Here is a 19,496-nt window from a genome sequence, read left to right as displayed (position 1 = left end):
CTACACTGGCTTCCCATTAGAGCTAGAGTTTCTTTCATATTATTTATATTTATTTTTCAAATACTATATGGTATAGCCCCCTCATACATGCAATCCTTAATTGACCTTCCTTACTGAAACTCCATCATAGGATCCAGGGACTACTTTACTGCTCCACTTCCCCAGCTGTAGGAATGTAATTTATAAATCAATTTTTATAGCTGGGTTTTCATACCAGGGCACCAAATGGTGAAATTTCCTCCCCAAACAAATCAGAAACATTTGAGCTTCCATAAAATGTTAAAAACGTACCTTTTGAAAAAATTCTTATTGATGGGTAATTCATTAGTTATGCTACTTTGTTATTGATTATTGTTAACCAAATTTACTTTGGGGCCCTTTTACTATGCTACGGTAAGCCTGCCGCCAATCCAGAGCTACCGCTGGGCTACTGCAGGAGCCCAGCGGTGGTTCTCACCCCTAGCGTGCGCCATTTCAGGCGCTACAAAAATATGCCCTATTTTTGTAGTGCCAAAACTTAACCGGCAGTAATCAGGCAGCGTCATGCGCTGCCTGGTTACCGCCAGGTTAGAGTGGGAGCCCTTATCGCTATCTCAATGGGTGGCGGTAAGGGCTCCCCCCCAAAATGACCGTGTGGTAAGTGGTTTAAGGGCCCTTTTACAAAGGCGCATTAGGCTCTACATGCATACAGTGTACGCCAAAATGAGACTACCGCCGTGCTACCGTGCCCCCTGGCAGTAATTTCAGATTTGCCGCATGCCTGTAACACCTGGGTGTTTTATTTCTTTATTTCCTCCCATGCACATGTGTAGCACGTGAGCCTTTACCGCTAGATCGATGGGTGATGTTAAGGGCTCAGGCCGGTTTTAGCCGCACGCTGTTTTCAGTTTTACCACATACCCTTTTCCTTTCCCATTTAAAAAAAAGCCCCTTTTTTGCAGATGTGGTAAAAAAATGTCCCAGCACACCCCAAAACATGTGCCTACATTTATATGTACCGCAGCCAACTTTTTACCTTGGCTTAGTAAAAGGACCCTTTACTTACCACATGGCCATTTCTTTTTCACAAAAATTGACAGCCTTTTACCCGCTGCAGTAAAAGGGGGGCTTCAGCATGTGCCAAAAACATACAGACACTAGCGCAGACCCCTTTTTACCACAGCTTAGTAAAAGGACCCCTTTGTGACTACTACAATTCTTTCCCCATTATCTACTTAAAATTATGATCATCCATATTTGTGTTCATATTTCTATCTTGAAACTGTACTAATTTTTCTTTCATTTTGTTATTTCAATTGAATGTAAGCCACATTGAACTCGTGCCTGTATGGGATAATGTGGGATATAAAAGTCAATAAATAAATGTCAATAAATATAGATTGTATACAATGGAGTCACCACACAAAAGTACTCAGGAAGAACTGGAGAGAAAATGTATTCTCTGCCCCTCCCCCCCCCCTCCACATACACACAGATGCACAGCAATTCACCATCTTCTGCTGCTGAATTTTATGGTGCACTTGCCTTTGACTCCTTTGAAGGGAATTCTACAAAACTGCATTTATATTTAGGTTCCGAGGGGGAGCCTATGTGTTGCCTATTCTGTTAAGGAAAGTGGGTGTACAGAGAAGGGAAATGAGGGGGATGGGGGATGGGGGATGGGATGACTTCCCTATGGGGAAAGGTTGAGTTGGCAAGGGCTCTTCAGCTTGGGGAGGAGACGGTTGAGGGGAGATATGATGGAGGTGTGTGGAATGGTGAATGGAATGGAACGGGTGGTCGTGGATCGCTTGTTTACTCTTTCCAAAAGTGCTAGGACCAGGGGGCATGCAGTGAGGCTACAGAGTGGTAAATTTTAAGCGAGTCAGAGAGAATGTTTCTTCACTCAGCGTGTAGTTAGACTGTGGAATTTGTTGCCAGAGAGTGTGGTGGAGGCGGTGGGCTTGGCGGGATTTGAAGAAGGTTTGGATGGCTTCCTGAGGGAGAAGTCCATGGGCCATTGTTGGGGTGGACTTGGGAAGGTCCGCTACTTATTTCTAGGGTGAGCAGCATGGAATGTGTTGTGCTGTTTTGGGATCTTCCAGGTGCTTGTGGCCTAGATTGGCCATTGTTGGAAATGGGATACTGGGCTTGATGAACCTTCGTTCTGTCCCAGTATACTTATGTACTTATAATATGAGTTACACATGTAAAATCCATGAGGCCAATTTTCAGACTAGGGGAGTTAAACAAGCCAACTCCCGTGGTCAATGTTGATACTGGATATTCAATGCAAGGTCATTTCTGGTGACTGGCATTGAATATCCAGCATATTTGTGTACAGTTTCAAGGTAATTGGTCAAATTAATATTCAGATGTAGCCATTTATCTTGAAATCAGCCAAAGATATTCTATAGTTTCAATCAGCCAAATATGGATGCTAAACTCACAATCGGCAGATAGACGGTTATATTGTGCGATATAACTGGTTATCCATTAGCCACTAATTGAGGATGTTTAGCAGGGGATACTTAGTTATCCCCTGTTGAATATCGTCGGATAGCCAGTTAAGCGCTATTTAACTGGTCAGCAGCCGTTCTGGCCAGTTAAATAGCACTGAATATCGAAGGGGCATGTGCATAATTTTAGTGCAATAATTTACATAAGTGGTGTAGCTTAGAGCATTCCGTAAGTTATGCTCATAATGAATATTCGATAACTTAAGTACATAATTAAAGGCCCTGCCCAAGATCCACCAATCCATACGCTCTCCTGTAAAATCCATACTGTTTAAGATATGCAAATATTAACAGTATAGCATTTACCGTATTTTTCAGGCTATAAGACGCACCTAGGTTTTAGAGGAGAGAAATAGGAAAAAAAATTTTCGGACTATAAGACGCACTTTTTCCCTCCTCTAAAGCCTAGGTGCGTTTTATGGTCCGGTGCGTCGTGTCCGAATGCAGGGCCCCCGATCTCTCCGTTTTCCAGGGCCCCCCCTCCGTCCCTCCCTCCCTCCGTTTTCCAAGGTCCCCCCTCCCTCCCTCGCTCCGTAATTCCATTTTGCAAGGTCCCCCCTCCCTCGGTTTTGCAAGGTCCCTCCCTCTCTCGCTCCGTTTTGCAAGGTCCCCCATCCCTCGGTTTTGCAAGGTCCCCCCTCCCTCCCTCCCTCACTCCATTTTGCAAGGTCCCCCCTCGCTCCCTCCAAATTTTAAAAGTTTTACTTGGTCGTGGTCGGGGCAGCAAAAAGCATGCACGCTGGGCGCACCAGTCTTCCGTTCTAACGTCTATCTCTGCTCTGGTGCCGCCCCTTGAGGGTGGGACCAGAGCTGAGAGAGACGTCAGAACGGAAGACTGATGCGCCCAGCGTGCATCTTTTTGCTGCTGCTTCCGCAACCACGACCAGGTAAAACTTTTAAAATTTGGAGGGTGCAAGGGGGGACCTTGCAAAACAGAGCGAGGGAGGGAGGGAGGGAGGGAGGGGGGGACCTTGCAAAACGAAGCAAGGGAGGGAGGGAGGGAGGGGGGACCTTGCAAAACGAAGCAAGGGAGGGAGGGACCTTGCAAAAACGAAGCAAGGGAGCGAGGGTGTGACCTTGCAAAATGGAATTACGGTGCTTTTAAAACTACATTCAGACTATAAGACGCACCTCCCATTTTCCTCCCAAATTTGGGGGGGAAAAAGTGTGTCTTATAGTCCGAAAAATACGGTAATAGAATTTTGGTCTTTCTAATCATTTGTATGTGCAATCGACATATAAATGTTAACACCTTATTTAGGGGCCTTTTTACGAAGCGACGGTAGAACTACTACCACTTTGCCGCACACCAAATTGAAATTACCGCTGGGCTACCGCAGGATCCCTGCAGTAGTTCCCACCCACAGCACACACCATTTCCAGACATGACAAAACATTTTTTATTTTTGTACCACCTAGGGCTTACCTGGCGGTAATCGTGCAGTGCTGCGTGCAGCCTGGTTACCATTGGATTGACGCGGGAGCCCTTACTGTCACATAAATAGGTGGCAGTAAGGACTCTTCTGGAAATGACTGCACAACAATCACTGTGATTAGCGCAGGACCATTTCTTTTTGGAGGCTGTTGATCACCCTCCCCTCACCTATCCACACCCATCCTGTTAGAATATCAATGATATGCTTTGATGTCCCCATGCATACCTCCTACCCACCCCCATCCTCCCACCCTGTCAGACTGTCATAGTAATGCTTGAATGTTTTCACTTATATACACTGTCAGCTAGCACATTTGCTTATTTCCGATCTGAGGAAGAAGGGCGACCTTCAAAAGCTAATCAAGAAATGTATTAAGTTATGTCCAATAAAAAAGGTATCATCTTATTTTCTTTTCCATGTTTTATTTTGTTTGATTTCTATTGATAACCTTTTTGGAGGCTGAAAACCACCTTTTACCTGCTGTGGTAAAAAGTGACCTTGGCGCGCAGCAAATCCACATGTCAATGCCACTGCAGGCCCCTCTTACCGCAGCTTGGTAAAAGCGGCCCTTATAGAATTATCCTTGTGTCGATAAGGTGAGTATAGGAGTGTATCTGTGGGATGTGCATGGGATTTCTGGGGGACCTCTGGAAGGTGTGTGGGGCTTCTGGGGAAGGGTATCTGAGTAATGTATTTTTTTAACAAAGGATATGATCAGTTTTACTCACTCAAGCTGACAAATATCTTTCTGTCAAAAATGTGTGTATTCCAAATTTGGTGGAATCAATCTTCTTATAAACCAATGGGATATTTACAGGAAAAACTGTAGCTTATATGGTTACTGCTGGTTTCTAAGTCACTGTGGTACAGAAGGTGAAACTTACAGTCTCAAACAAATATGGCACTCCTGTTTACATTACTGACGTTTCTCTGCAGGCTTATTTGTACTACTCCTATCTTTGAATCACTACTCACATGCAAGCCAAAATGATATAAAGACTGAAAAAACCCTTTATATGCCCACAGTGTTCCAAATGCAGGATAAAGAACTGAGGTCATTGTTAATGCTGCTGGAAGTACTGGAATTCATGCTATAGTGGTATTGTTACAAAGAATTTTGTTGTGGTATACAAGGAGGCTCTTTTTGTTTGAAAACACAAATACGATGTAAGTTGTTTCTCCTTATGTAGTATGATATGAAAAAGGATTTTTCAATAACCAATAAATACTTCATACAAATTAAAAAAGAACACAACTGGCGGACCAAGATGGCGGCCTGAAGGGAGCGCGGCGAAGTAGCTCATGGAGTTTTCCCGCAATAGCGTTTTACCTGGAGAATGCCGAAGCGGAAGGGTAAGCGGGTGCCTGGTCCTGGGGCGCCCGCGGGACCCGCTTCAGGCGCGATGGATCGCTTCGTGGTGGTGGGAGGCAGCCAGCTGAACTCGGGCGTCTTGCTGCCGGGAGGGGCGGAGAGAGGCGAAGCGTCCCTGCTGCCTGAGACGGAGCTCAGCCAGGAGGTGAGGGAACCGCCTCCCATGCCGGCGACGATGAGAGCCGAGAGCGGACGGGGCTTCCTGGCCTCCGAGGAGGGGGCGGATGGCTCAGAGTCAGGACCTGCTCTCGGCAGGAGAGCACAGAAGGCCCCGGAAGGGGAGATTTCCAGCGTGCAGGGAGGCGGCGCTCCAGGGGGGCAACAGACGGAGGAGGAGGCCGGCTTCTCTATGGGATCCCAGAGGAGCGCTGAAGTTTTGAGTAAGTCTTCACTTTTGCCAAAACCTCCAAACTTTACACTGGAAACTATTTGGGATGCATTGCTTACTTTGGAAACTTCATTGTCCCAGAAAATGTTATTATTGTCACAGGCCTCTCAGCTTCCAACCGAGACTGTTACTCAATTGGGCTTGCAAATAAAGACTGTGGGAGAAAGAGCGGAGGCCCATGATTTGGCTATTAAATCGGTTCAGGCTGTACAGACTACTATGATTACTGATAATAAATGGTTGCACAGGAAGATTGAGGCGCTTGAAAATCGGCAGAGGGCTAATACTCTGCGAGTGATCAATTTTCCCAAACAACAGTTGATTGCACCGATAATGACTTTTAAAAAATACCTCTTTGAGGTGTTGAAGGTGTCTGAGACGGCATGCCCGCCTATCTCGCAGATTTATTACTTACAGCCTTTTAAGAGAGGGGTTCAAGGAGAGCGGGCTGCTAGCGAGGAGTCTGCTGGGCGGTTTGACACCTTGGACTGTATTCGGGAGTTGGAGGGGGAAGAGGGGCAAGGGGAGCGAGCTACCCTTATAGTGACTTTTGTTACACAGATTGAGAGAGATAGGATTTTGAAGTTATTCTTTAAATATCGGAAAGAAAAGTTTTTGAATGTACAAGTACGGATGTATCCTGATGTGACCAAGGTAACGCAGAGGAGGCGACAGGCTTTTCTTAAGTTGCGCCCCACTGTGTTTCAGTTGGGGGGCCTTTTTTGGCTCAATTATCCCTGTAAATGTGTGGTGAAGCTGAATGCTGTAAAATATGTGTTTTTTGAACCGGTTCAATTAAAAGCATTCCTGGATTCCCGGGGGGGCAGGGGGACTCCTTCTCCGGCACCTGGGGCGGTGGTAACATCTCCACCTCAGCTATAATGGCCTTCCATGACTCCCTACAGTGCCTTTTTCTTTTGAGTGGATTAATTTTGGTTTTACTTTTCCCAGAATAGTGGCTTGGTCCCTGGCCTCAGTTGTGGACTAACAGGGGAGGCGGGAGAGTATGTTGATGGAGATTTTTTTTTTTAGTGTAAAAATGTTCTTACAGTTCTCCTTGATTGTACAAGAGGTATTCTTGGTACTGTATATGTGAAATGTATAAATAAAGTTATTAAAAAAAAAAAAAAAAAGAACACAACTTCTAGAGCATTGTCAGCTGCTCAGATTTTCAGCATAATTCCCCTAATTCTATACAGCGCGCCTAGCGATCTGTGCCTAGAGATTCGCGCCCAAATCCAGGCGGATTCTATAATACTGCATGCAACTTAATTGGCTTAACAAGCTAATCAGCACTAATATCAGCACTTAACAAGCAATAATGAGCACGAATTAGAATTTACGCGCACAACCTGCTAAGCGTATTCTGTAACGCAATGCTTTTAATTTCTAATGCATGCAGGTAAAAAGGGGTGTGGCTATGTGCAAGGAACTGGGCATTTTGTGGGCATTCCCAAATTTAAATGTGTAATTATAGAATATGTCCCTGTGCGCCTAAATCTACACGGCAGGAATGTCACCAAGTTTTAGTTGGCATAAATGGATACGCCTAGATTTACACACTGAAATATCTACTAAGCGTATTTAATATACTGTGCCAAAATCTAGGCGCTGTTTATAGAATATGCTTAGCTGGCACTGATTTCAGTGCCAAATTTTTAGGCGCCATATATAGAATCTTCCCCAGTATCTTCAATGTGATTTGCAGTTTCAAGGCAGCCACACATGTTTAATTCTAAACACTTAGGGGGTCTTTTACTAAAGCTTAGCTCAAGTTATCTACAGCAGGGCCCACAGGAATAAAATGGGCCCTGCTGCAGATAACTCAAGCTAAGCTTTACTAAAACACCCCCTTAGGGCTCTGTTTACTAAGCCGTGCTATAGGCGCACTAACTTTTTAGCACGCGCTAAAAAGTTAGTATGCCTATGGCACGGCTTAGTAATCAGGGCTCTTAGCATATAGTTTACCTTTAATAATAACTTCTGTTGTGCTGTACAGGCTTAGCATTGCTTTCAGTACAAGAGGAAAGTACAACCATTTATACATTTGGAAAACTGCTAATTTTGCTATCCCTCCTCACCCTAAATCACTCACTAACTGGAACAGAGAAAAATCAGTTTTTCTTGGAATTTAGCCCACACAAAGTTTAGTAGAGCTAGGCCCTTCTATTTAATAGTTTAAAAGGGAAACTCAAAAAAATCATAAACTGCAACACAGAGACATTTTATCAATCTGATAAGCCTCTGTTCCTGATGAATTGAGATTAATAAATGGTTGTCGTCAAAATGTATACTAACATAGGTAGATTTGATGAATTGGAAAGGTTAATCTCTTACTTAATGCCCGCCATATCAAGCAGAAAAACAAGGTGAAACACACAAAGGCCCAGTTCCACTCATGATTCTTTCCAACCGTCGATACTCCCATAAAGATAAAGATCAGGGTCTCACTGACGCTACTCAACATCTTCATAAAATACTTTATCGTTGTATTGGAATTCTGAGAAACATTTTCTTCCACATATTTCTTCATGGTCATTGCACAGGCTGTTATCCTTTCAGAGAGAGAAAGTTTTGTGATAAGCTTGGCTAGTTCAGCCTTAGTACTGAGTAAACACTGCTCTGGCACAGTAAACCAGAGGTATACAGATCATTTTCTCATAGACATGTGGAGGGTAATTTTTTTTTAAATTTTTATTTATGATTTTAATAGTTATACAAAGAATAAACTTCTTTGAAACGTTACACCAAATACAAACAATTCGCTCTTAGGGATATAGTAAATAATCAAATATACTCTTAATTTGGTTACTATAGTCCTCAAAAATGAGATTCAAGATTAAACAAAACCATCGGAAGCTGGTATTACTGATTAGAAACAAAGGAATATCAAGCAGTGGCACTCCTAAATTACAAAACCCAAAACCAATATGGAATTAACATTGTTCCTTCCTCTTATCAAGGAATGACCTCAATTGTTCAGGATCAAAGAATACATATTTTGTATCCTTGAATATCAAAAAACATTTACAAGGAAAACGTAACTGAAAAACTGCCCCAGTGGAGGGTAATTTTATTAGAAACTCAAAAACACAGCTTCACACTCACTGTGTAACAAAAAGGGTACAGGAAACAGCTCACTTCCAATAGAGAGCAATTGCTACCATTTATATATTTTTAAGTGGAGAAAAAAGGCTTCAGTATCGCCACCCAGCCAGCCAGAAATTAACCGACTATTAGGCTTGAGCCCGGCGCACCATCATCACGCCAAAATAATCACCAGAGAATTGTGAACATATGGTTATATTGTGGAGTTTTTTTTTTGGCGTGATGATGGTGTGCCGAGCTCAAGCCTAATAGTCGATTAATTTCCGGGTGGCTGGGTGGCGATACTGAAGCCTTTTTTCTCCACTTAAAACTATATAAATGGTAGCAATTGATCTCTATTGGAAGTGAGCTGTTTCCTGTACCCTTTTTGTTACACAGTGAGTGTGAAGCTGTGTTTTTGAGTTTCTAATTAATAACAACATATGAACTTGAGTGAATTAATAGTCATTTAAGAGGATAATTTTATACCAGGTCATCTAGGAGGAGAGGTCAAGTAGGCACCTATTTTGAGGTCATTTTATAAAGACACATTGGCACCTACATGTCTATAAAATACAAGTCAAAATTATGGCTGCAATGCAGTGGTGATCATTCAGCTTAGGAGCATGCATGCATAAAACAGCATTCATATAGTTATCCCCTAAGGACTGGATTCTGTAATATGGCAGCTTGAGTTGTGCATGCAACTTAAATGATTAACAAGCCAATCGGTACCAATAATTGGCCAATAACAAGCAATTATCTGCACTAATTGGCACTAATTGGCACTAATTAGCATTTTGAGCGCAAATTTCTAAGTGCATTCTGTAAAGTGGTGCACCTAAATTCTAATGTGTGGATCTCAAAAGGGGGCATGGCCAGGTCGGGCTTCCCTAAAAATTACGCGAACTGTTATAGAATATGCCCAATCTGCGCCTAAATTAGATGCAGGCATTTACACCAGGTTTTAGTTGGTGTAAAGGGTCACACCTAAATTTAAGTCATAGGGTCGAGTGCTATGCATTTTCTATAGTCCGTGCCTAAATTTAGGTGAGGTTTATAGAATAGTGCTAAGCACATTTTTTGGGGTGCCAATTTTTTCGGCACCATATATAGAATCTGTCCTTAGGTGAGTAAAAGAATCTTCAATTAATCTAGGGGACAATTCTATAAGTGGCTGCCTCCTTTTAGAAGCTCTGATGCTGCGCATTCAAGGCCTATTCTAGAACAGAATTTGGGTGCCCAGGTTCCATTATAGAATACTACAGTAACCTGGTATAGATGCACCTTGCATTTAAGCATAGACGTGATGTAACTGTGGGTGCCAAAATGCATGTATCTTTCTCTATCCTGTAAGTTGTACACCCAAATGGTAATCTTGCCCTCCCATATTCCACCCATATGAACGCCTCGCTTGTAATTATTTGCAATGCCACTTACACATGCCCTTACAGAACAGTGCTCAGGTGTTTTGCTGCCAGTTCTGTGAATAAGTGTACACGTTCTACAAAACTGGCAAAAATTCTGTACACTTATGCACTCAAGTTACATATCTTTCTAGTCCATTGTATTAAACACGGAACTCTGATGCAAAAAAAATGATTGCTGTACTATTTCCTATATTAATTCTACTTATTTGATAATAGATTGTTAAAAAAAATACTCTATGACAAGTATCTCTATATCATGAGATTACAAAGAAATACTGTTCTTTAACTACAGCACAATTGCATGCCCATTTTTCCTTGATATTTTCTGAGATGTTATTTTTTTTAATATGTTTGGTTTCTATAACACCCCCATTAAAAAAAACCAAACATTTTATCCACTATTATAGGATTATAAACTACTATTTTAGGATTAAATGCTATTACTTACGCCAAAATGCCAGATAGGTAGAGTGCTTCAGCAGATAGATATGACAGGTAACTGAACATGAAGACAAGGAGGGGTTCGATGGAAGAAATATTTTCTGTAAAACGAGTGATGAATGCTGAAACAAACCCAAAAATGATCCCAAAAAGCACGCCGCCAATTCCAACACTGAAAAACCGAGCAATACCAGCAAAAACATCAACAGGTTCGATGGTTTCAAAAGTATGCATGTGAGTGAAAGAGATGAACATGTTGTATAATACCTGTATGAAGAAAATAAACACGTGTTAGTTGTTTCCCTAGACCTGGGGGTTGTCACAGGCTAAAGAGCAGTGGGGAAATTCTATAATCTAAGCGCTCACATTTACACATGCAGTTATGCGTCTACGGGCTCAATTTTGAGTGTACATGCTAGCATGGCAACTCTTTTACTAAGGTGTGCTACTGTTTTTGGCTTGCACAACAAATCAGCTGGCACTAAACCTGAGACATCCATAGGAATATACCTCCGGAGTCTATATATCACGACTAGCGTTCCGCACCAACATCCAAGCGTATTCTATAACAATGTATGTAACTCAATTGGCTTAACAAGCCAATAAACATTTTTAATAGCACTTAGCAAGCAATAATGAGAGCTAATCAGCAATAATTAGAATTTATGCGCGTAACTCGCTAAGCATATTCTGTAACGCACAGCGCCTAAATTTGAATGCACGGAGCCAATAAGAGGCGTGGTTATGGGTGGGGAAATGGGCATTTCATGGTTGTTCCAAAATTTATGCACACTTATAGAATATGGCCCTCTTTGCCTACATCTATGCACAGATATTTATAGCATGTTTCCCTTGGTGGTAAAGAATCTGGGCGGTAATGACCTAAGCATGTCAAATGCCACTCTGCGCGCGCCCGTTACATGTACCAGAAAATAAAAAATATGTTTCAGATGCACGTAGCGGACGTGCACCAAAATTTAAATTACCGCAAGGGCCATGCGGTAATCTGGTGGTAACTCCAATTTGGCACGCGTAGGCACCTACGGGGCTTAGTAAAAGGGCCCCTTAGTTTTGGCTATACACATCCCTAGTATTACATAATTTCAGCCGTTTTACATCTGTGGAAAAAATTATTAGTTTGACTTCCAGATTCTTATTGCTTGCAATAGCAATAGGGATATTACTTCTAAATACCATATTGTTTAATAGAGAACACAAGTTGTAAAAAAAAAGGCTATGGAGTGCTATAGTATCCCCATTATCACATGGCCCAAGACATACAAAAAAACAATGTATAAAACTGAATTTTAAATCAGTACAGAATAACTGTATTACAATGATTTTCAATTCAGTCCTTGGGTCATATCCTGTCAGTTTGGTTTTCAGGATATCCACAATTCATATGGATGAGGAACATTGCATACAGTGGAGGAAGTGCATGCAAATCTAGCTCATGCATATGAATTGCAGATATTAAGTATGAAAACCAGAATGGCAGGGTGTGTCCTGAGGTCTGGGTTAAGCATTGCTACTATAGTTGGAAGAGTGCTACCGGGGCCAGCCCAAGAGTATCGGATGCCCCAGGCAAACCTTCAGTTGTGCTACTCCCCATACTCAGTATTTAAACCCTTAATTGTGCTGTCCCCAAGTATCTCCCTTTCCTCTCTCTTAACACCTACCCCTTCGCAGATGGTCATCTTGCTTACTCTTTCCAAAAATACTAGGACTAGGGCGCATGCAATGAAGTTACAAAGTAGTAAATTTAAAACAAATCAGAGAAAATATTTCTTCACTAAACGTATAATTAAACTCTGAAATTCATTGCCGGAGAATGTAGTAAAAGTAGTTAGCTTAGCGGGGTTTAAAAAAAGGTTTGGATAGCTTCCTAAAAGAAAAGTCCATAAGCCATTATTAAGATGACTTGGGGAAAATCCACTGCTTATTTCTAGGATAAGGAGCATAAAATGTATTGTACTGTTTTGGGATCTTGCCAGGTACTTGTAACCTGGATTGGCCACTGTTGGAAACAGGATGCTAGGCTTAATGGACCTTTGGAGGGGCATAATCGAATGGGGCTGGCCATTTATATGGTCAGCCCCATAAGGCGGTGACCCGACTGTATTATCGAAATAGGATGGCTGGTCATCTTTCGTTTCGATAATACAGTCGGAGCTGGCCAAATCTCAACGTTGTGCTAAAGTGCAATTACAATTCTCAATTGCACTTTAGCACAACGGTGAAGGCCTCAGCAGCAACGAACACTCATCCTACCCCCATCACCAGGAGACCACCCACAGATAAGTGGTCTTATTTACTACTAGATAGTAGTTAAATCTGCAATAGACTATGGTGATTCCAAAATAGGAGGACAGTAGGAACAGTGCAATGATGGTTGGATGCTGCGGGCTGTTTGCACGACATATGGCATAAACCACATGAGCAATTTCTGAGCACTGCATATAGAAAAATAAAAAAAATTGTTTGAATATATGAAATAGAAATAAATACTGGTGAAATTGTCTTATATTATTAGCCTATTACACCAGTTTGAACTAACAGAGATTCCTAAAGTATAGCAAGTGTAAATACAGGTGCCAAGTTATAGAATGAGGGGATAGATGTACAAGTGACAATCCTACTTACACCACATGTATTCTTTGCCCCTGGAATGCCTATCCATGTGGTGAGAAATTCTACAACACAGGTGTCAACATTTATGGTTCGGGTGGAAGAAAAGTGCAGAAGAGACTGAGATGGATAGAGCAGCAGCAGCAGGGAGAGCAAGGTGGTCTTGCTTCTCCATTAATCTGTGTGAGGAGAAGGAGGAGAAAGGGAATAGAGTAATGGCATTAGGAAGTTCCTTTAGCCTTCGACTGGTAAAGGGGGCAAAAGAAGGAGCAGTAAGGGGGACTTCCACAATTCTCAGAAGTTCAGCAGACCAGAAAACAGGGAAATTCTGTCCTTTTGTACAAGAGATGAGTATGCCTGCCTACTATAATTTTCTTTTCTGTGGTAATGGGTCGTCTCCAAAAGGGCTTATAGTGTTTCACATTTCCCTTCAGTCATACGCAATCCAATCGAAACCTGTGATTCACAAATTGACTTACTAGCAAGCAATGTCTTGCTAATCATTTCCTGTGCTGCACTTTGCAACCTCCCCTTGAAATGAATTTAAATTATTATTATTATTATTGTTGTTGTTATTATTATTATTATTATTATTTCTATCCTTTGCAAAACTTCTTGTCTGTTCCTGGCCCCAGTTAAAAATATTGCTTACTGTTTCTTTATAGCTCACACCCCACCTATTCTGCATCCCTTCACCTTTCTTCCAGTCAGTTTTACTCTCGCAATGCTATCTTATTCTTTACCTCTACATTGTATTGCTTTTCTACCCATTAAAGCTAATATCACAACTATTCTCATCACTACCTCCTTGTAATCAATTTTGAAAACTATGCCAACTGAGAGTGGCAAAAAAAACCCTACATAACAATATAAGAAGTGGCTTATATAGTATGCTGCACTATTCAGAAACCTTTTCCTTAAAGGTTTGGGTCCAAAATGGGAAAAAAGTTTTTAAAAAAAATCTCACCACGGTGATTCCATCATTTAACAAGGACTCTCCAAAAATCATCATGTAAAGCTGTTCATTAACATGGGCTTCTTCAAAGACAGCCAGTACTGCCACAGGGTCAACGGCTGAAATCAAGCTGCCAAATAACAAATTCTGTAGCAGACTAACATCACTTAAACCAAATGCGTCAATCTGACAAATTCCATACAGAGAAATACCAATGCCCAGAGCATTTATGAGCGTCCCCCCAAAAGACCACAAAATAATGGTCCCAATATTTTCCAAAAATGGCCGAGTAGGTAAGAAGTATCCTCCTTCGAGAACAATAGGTGGTAGGAGGTATAAGAAATAAATATCTGTTCTCATGGCTGGTGGTGCTTTGTGATCAGTACCAAAAATAATTCCTCCGAGTAGTACTCCGATTGCAATCAGGATACAGCTTTCTGGCATTATTGATGGCAGTCTATGGTAGAGATGGAAACCTTCAAAATCAAGAAAAATACAAGGTTAGATGAATAAATGGTCATGTAGCTGTAAGCAATAGCAACATGGTACAGGTTTTGTTTCAATGAGGGTTTTTTAAAACTGGAAAAATGAGTCATAAGGATAAACACAATATATGTTTATTTTTGGAGGGGATAATGAAAATACAAGAAAATAACAAGAAGAACAACATAAAAATAAAACAGATCACTATTGTGGTTATTTTAGAAGCTCTATTCATGTTTTGGATGCTGAAAACTGCCATTTAGACATCCATATTGCATGTATGTCCAAATCCTGATTTTATAAAGCCAGAATACAGGCATCTAAAACTGCTGTATGTCCGTATGTTAAGAGGCTGTGGTCTGTGCATGTTTTGAGTGCGACTCGGGAGAGGCCAAAAGATAGACATCCAATAACAATTGCAGAAGAGGAAGGGATGTCCATATTCAAAATGATGGACATCTATATTTAGACCCAGTACTTGCCATGTTCATGTTACAGAAAGGTGTTCCGATTGAGCAGTTCTCCATTGAACAGAGTAAGGGAAGTCACACTAGGTATTTTCCTGTCCCTGCAGAGCTCACAATTTAAAAAAAAAAAAAGGAGATGGGGTCCTTTTACTAAGCTGCGGGAAAAAGGGCCCTGCGGTAGTGGCAAGGGCTGTTATCCCATGCACCAGGCCCCTTTTTTCGCAGCTGGTAAAATGCCTCAAAACAAAAATGGCCACGCAGTGAGATAACCCTTACCATATGACCATGCAGTGGGGAGCGCTTACCGCCACCCATTGACAGCTCGTCAATGGCCCCCCCAATGGTCCCCACAATAGCAAACATACCCTCAACCATAGCACCCCCTAATAGCAAGCCCCCTGCTGGCTGAAACAGCTATTGCCCCCTCCAGCCCCTTCCCACATTTGGTCAAGTGTTCACCATGTGATTACCTGCCCCTGAAACAAATCCCCACCTGCTGGTTAAGCCCCCTTACGAAGGCTCCCATCTCAGTAGTCCCCATCCTTCCAATGTCAGCTTTTGGAATAGCTAACAGTATGCTCAGGTACAGGATATAAGGAGAAGCATCTCCAGTAGGAAAAGGGAAGGAATATTTCCCATGTAAAGTGAGTGCTAAGACTACACAGCAAGTACCAAGGTGGAGCCAGCTCTGTGGGTGCTGAAGGTACTTGAGCACCCCCAATATTCAGCAAACTTCTCAACTGTATCCAATGAGAGGCAATTCCCATTGGGTTTAGCACCTCCAATTATTGTAAAACATTGGGGACAATTGTCATAAACTCCAATCACAGCCACACCAGTTTGCAACCAAACAGCACTTTTAATCCTTCTTCAGGCCTGTAAAGATACAATAATAAACTCTGTTCATTTCTTGTGATTCCAAGAAAATGTAATCAGGCCCAACAGGGCTTTACTACCACTGCTCTCCTTCTGAGCTGCACCATGACAAGTGAAGCTACTTGAATCAGTCTCCCTTTCTTTACTTATCCAGCAGAAGCAGTAGCACCTATATTACAACAGTCTTAATCGAGTGGTCTCTGCTTCTCTGGTAGCATTCCTAGTAGCCTTTTGCTAATTGGCCTTGCCCCACAGGCCATGCCTGGTTCTCTGTAAAGAGTAGAAGGTCAACCAATATGAAATGGCAGCACAGCTCTGAAGCATTTCCATATATAATGGGACAATATGAGGGATTGTTTGGGCAGGGAATTTTCTAACATGGGTTATTGGCAGGACTTTGCATCTAGGGAAAAAAAAAGCAATATCCTACAATCAAGCAAACCTGTACAGCTGGCAGCTGGGAAATATGAGTAAATGGGGCTGTAGAAGGGCGATGGGTGCAACTATCACACTGAAAGGCCCAGCCAAGGCTCTACTAGAGCTGACAGATCTGAGATATCCTGGACTAGAGCAGTGGGCAACCGAGTGAGCCACATAGTCCACATCTGTCAACATGTGTTCGGTTACTAAAGAGGCTTCAGGTGCTGTAAAAAATTAACTTGTAAGTCACCTTCATTCACATGTGTAAGTCAATTGATTATTTGTACTCAGAGCAAAACTTGAAGTTGAGAAACATTTCAGCAAACTACCTTTTACAGGAGATGACTGAGCCTTAAATAGTTTAAATTACACTGACCCTTCTATACATAGGTCGAAGGCATCTGATTAAATGGAAATTGACTGGCTTACCCATATTATGTGTTTGCTTTCTGTTCTCCTGTCAAACTATTAAATATGAAAGTTCCTGTTTGTGGGAACATGAGTTGCATCAGCTCCAGAATGAAATTAAAATATGTGCTTTGAATTTGATCTTTCGGACATAACTTTTGTTTAGTGTTGTATTGCGGGGAGTGCTGATTATGTCATTTGGCTACTGGTTTTCCCTACAATGTGCCAAAAGATTCATTCAAAAATATTACAATTAATACTTATTAGGATCCTGTTTATAAGATACCATTCAAAAAGGGGGGAGGGGTGGAGAACCTGAGACTGTTTCCTCCTATTCCACTGTCTACAATTCCCACTCATATATTTTTTGGAGGGAAAAATGAAAAGATTATTCACAAAAAAATGGAACATCTGGATAATTATGCCAGGAATCTGAACCTCTGGTCTCGTTTAGACTACTGCAATCTGCTTCTTGCTGGCCTCCCACTTAGTCACCTCTCCCCTCTCCAGTCGGTTCAAAACTCTGCTGCCCGTCTCATCTTCCGCCAGGGTCACTTTACTCATACTACCCCTCTCCTCAAGACCCTTCACTGGCTCCCTATCCGTTTTCACATCCTGTTCAAACTTCTTCTACTAACCTATAAATGTACTCACTCTGCTGCTCCCCAGTATCTCTCCACACTTGTCCTTCCCTACACCCCTTCCCGTGCACTCCGCTCCATGGATAAATCCTTCTTATCTGTTCCCTTCTCCATTACTGCCAACTCCAGACTTCGCGCCTTCTGTCTCGCTGCACCCTACGCCTGGAATAAACTTCCTGAGCCCCTACGTCTTGCCCCATCCTTGGCCACCTTTAAATCTAGACTGAAAGCCCACCTCTTTAACATTGCTTTTGTCTCGTAACCACTTGTAACCACTCGCCTCCACCTACCCTCCTCTCCTCCTTCCTGTACACATTAATTGATTTGATTTGCTTACTTTATTTTTTGTCTATTAGATTGTAAGCTCTTTGAGCAGGGACTGTCTTTCTTCTATGTTTGTGCAGCGCTGCGTACACCTTGTAGCGCTATAGAAATGCTAAATAGTAGTAGTAGTATCTGAAAATTTTGTAGATGCTAACAAGGAACATTATTGAAAGTTTGAGCAAACCAGCAGAGTCAACCCTCCCTATGACTGGGGTATCCTATCTTCCAACTGCTAGGTATTATGGATCAGAAAGCACTGATATTGAAGAAGGTCAGCCAGCTATTAACAATGGATTATGAAATTATTTCAATTTGAAGATGTTTAATTTATAGGTTATAAAATATGACATTTTCTCAACCTATATAGAAGAACACAGGACAGGATGTTTCTCTTGGTGGAGATAAAAACGCAGACCACTAGACCCTGAGGCAGGTCACTGAAACGCTAGCCATCGTAGATCGTGGTCAGAACTTAAGGTGCAGGAAGGACCTGAATGAGAAGGAGCAACAGACAAGCTAAGTAATCTACTGCATAGAAAATGTAATATTTATGAAATTTAGCAAATGAGCAAAGCTAAGAAAATGTTAAAAAGAAAATAAAAAGTAAAGAGGTTTTAGGCCGATGATGAAGCAGTCCAGCCCCCGAAGCTAAAACCAGAGCTGGGGGCTTCTCAAGGCCTTTTTTCCACTGTAGTATATACAGTGACCAAGCGATAAATGCTATAGCTTGACACGCCTATGTTCTATGCATAGAATCTCCTGTCTGTCTAGATATTCAGCCTAGTGGTAGGCTCATTTTGGCAAACGATGCGATGCACGTGCATAGAGCTTATCGTGCCTTTGTAAAACAGCCCCATAACTGGTTATGTGTTAGCTGGCTACACAAACCTGAAAATTCCAGTGCCTGGACATGACCCAATATTGACTTTATGAGTTTAGAGCCGGCAGCAGTCAGCAAAACGCTGATCACCACCGGCTGAATATTGACCTCCCTTATTTTCACTGTAAAATTAATATATTTGTATATTTGCTTTTCTTATTGACCCTCTTCCAATAAATAATTCTCCTTGTAAATAAATGTTTTATCAAAGAACAGTCTGATTCATTTTCAGTAGAACAGTTCTACAATTTCTTTTAAAATTTTAGAAGAAAATTTAATAGAAAAATGTACTTTTAAAAATCATTACTGAAGTAGCTCTTTTTCATACAGCACATGTTCAGAAAGAAACATCAAAAGAAAACCAATCATGATTTTTACTCACCAATTTTAGCATAGGAAGCAAGGATTATCCATAGTGTAATTTCATAAGGAGTTTGTACATAATTATAATCCACTGTGAAAGCATGCACTCTCTCATCCTGATCATCAGGTTCTGATTGTGTGGGATAAGATCCATTTTCTGGGCTGCTACTTACTCCTTCCACAGCCATGATCATGAAAAATACATAACTCAGATTCAGTTCCAAATGTTGATAAGCATCCATGTTTACTGCTTCAGGCCTTTAGCACTTGAGTTTTCCATGATTAAAAAATGTTTTGTAGTTTTTCAGTCTACCTGATCAAATTTCCCACTGTGATGTCATTTAAGAAGTCCCACTTTGTAGACATCTTTCTTTTAAGAATCGAAACTTGAGCCTCAGC

The 19,496-nt window shown here is 41.6% G+C and overlaps 1 protein-coding gene across 1 annotated transcript in view; it reads right to left on the bottom strand.

The window, feature by feature from the left end:
- Nucleotides 1-19,496, bottom strand: part of SLC9A4 (solute carrier family 9 member A4) — a 68,920-nt gene extending 49,424 nt beyond the window's left edge. Inside the window, exons 1-4 of the mRNA XM_030201450.1 lie at nucleotides 19,117-19,496; nucleotides 14,248-14,711; nucleotides 10,660-10,919; nucleotides 8,032-8,249 (exon numbers count right to left, since the gene is read on the bottom strand). Coding sequence (XP_030057310.1) covers nucleotides 8,032-8,249; nucleotides 10,660-10,919; nucleotides 14,248-14,711; nucleotides 19,117-19,339 — 1,165 coding nt within the window. The 5' untranslated portion in view covers nucleotides 19,340-19,496. The remainder of the gene's footprint in view (nucleotides 1-8,031; nucleotides 8,250-10,659; nucleotides 10,920-14,247; nucleotides 14,712-19,116) is intronic.

The sequence above is a fragment of the Microcaecilia unicolor genome, chromosome 4, assembly GCF_901765095.1.
Source record: "Microcaecilia unicolor chromosome 4, aMicUni1.1, whole genome shotgun sequence".
Lineage (NCBI taxonomy): Eukaryota > Metazoa > Chordata > Amphibia > Gymnophiona > Siphonopidae > Microcaecilia > Microcaecilia unicolor.
The sequence above is the reverse complement of the archived record's forward strand: the minus strand, read 5'-3'. Positions and strand labels throughout refer to the sequence as shown.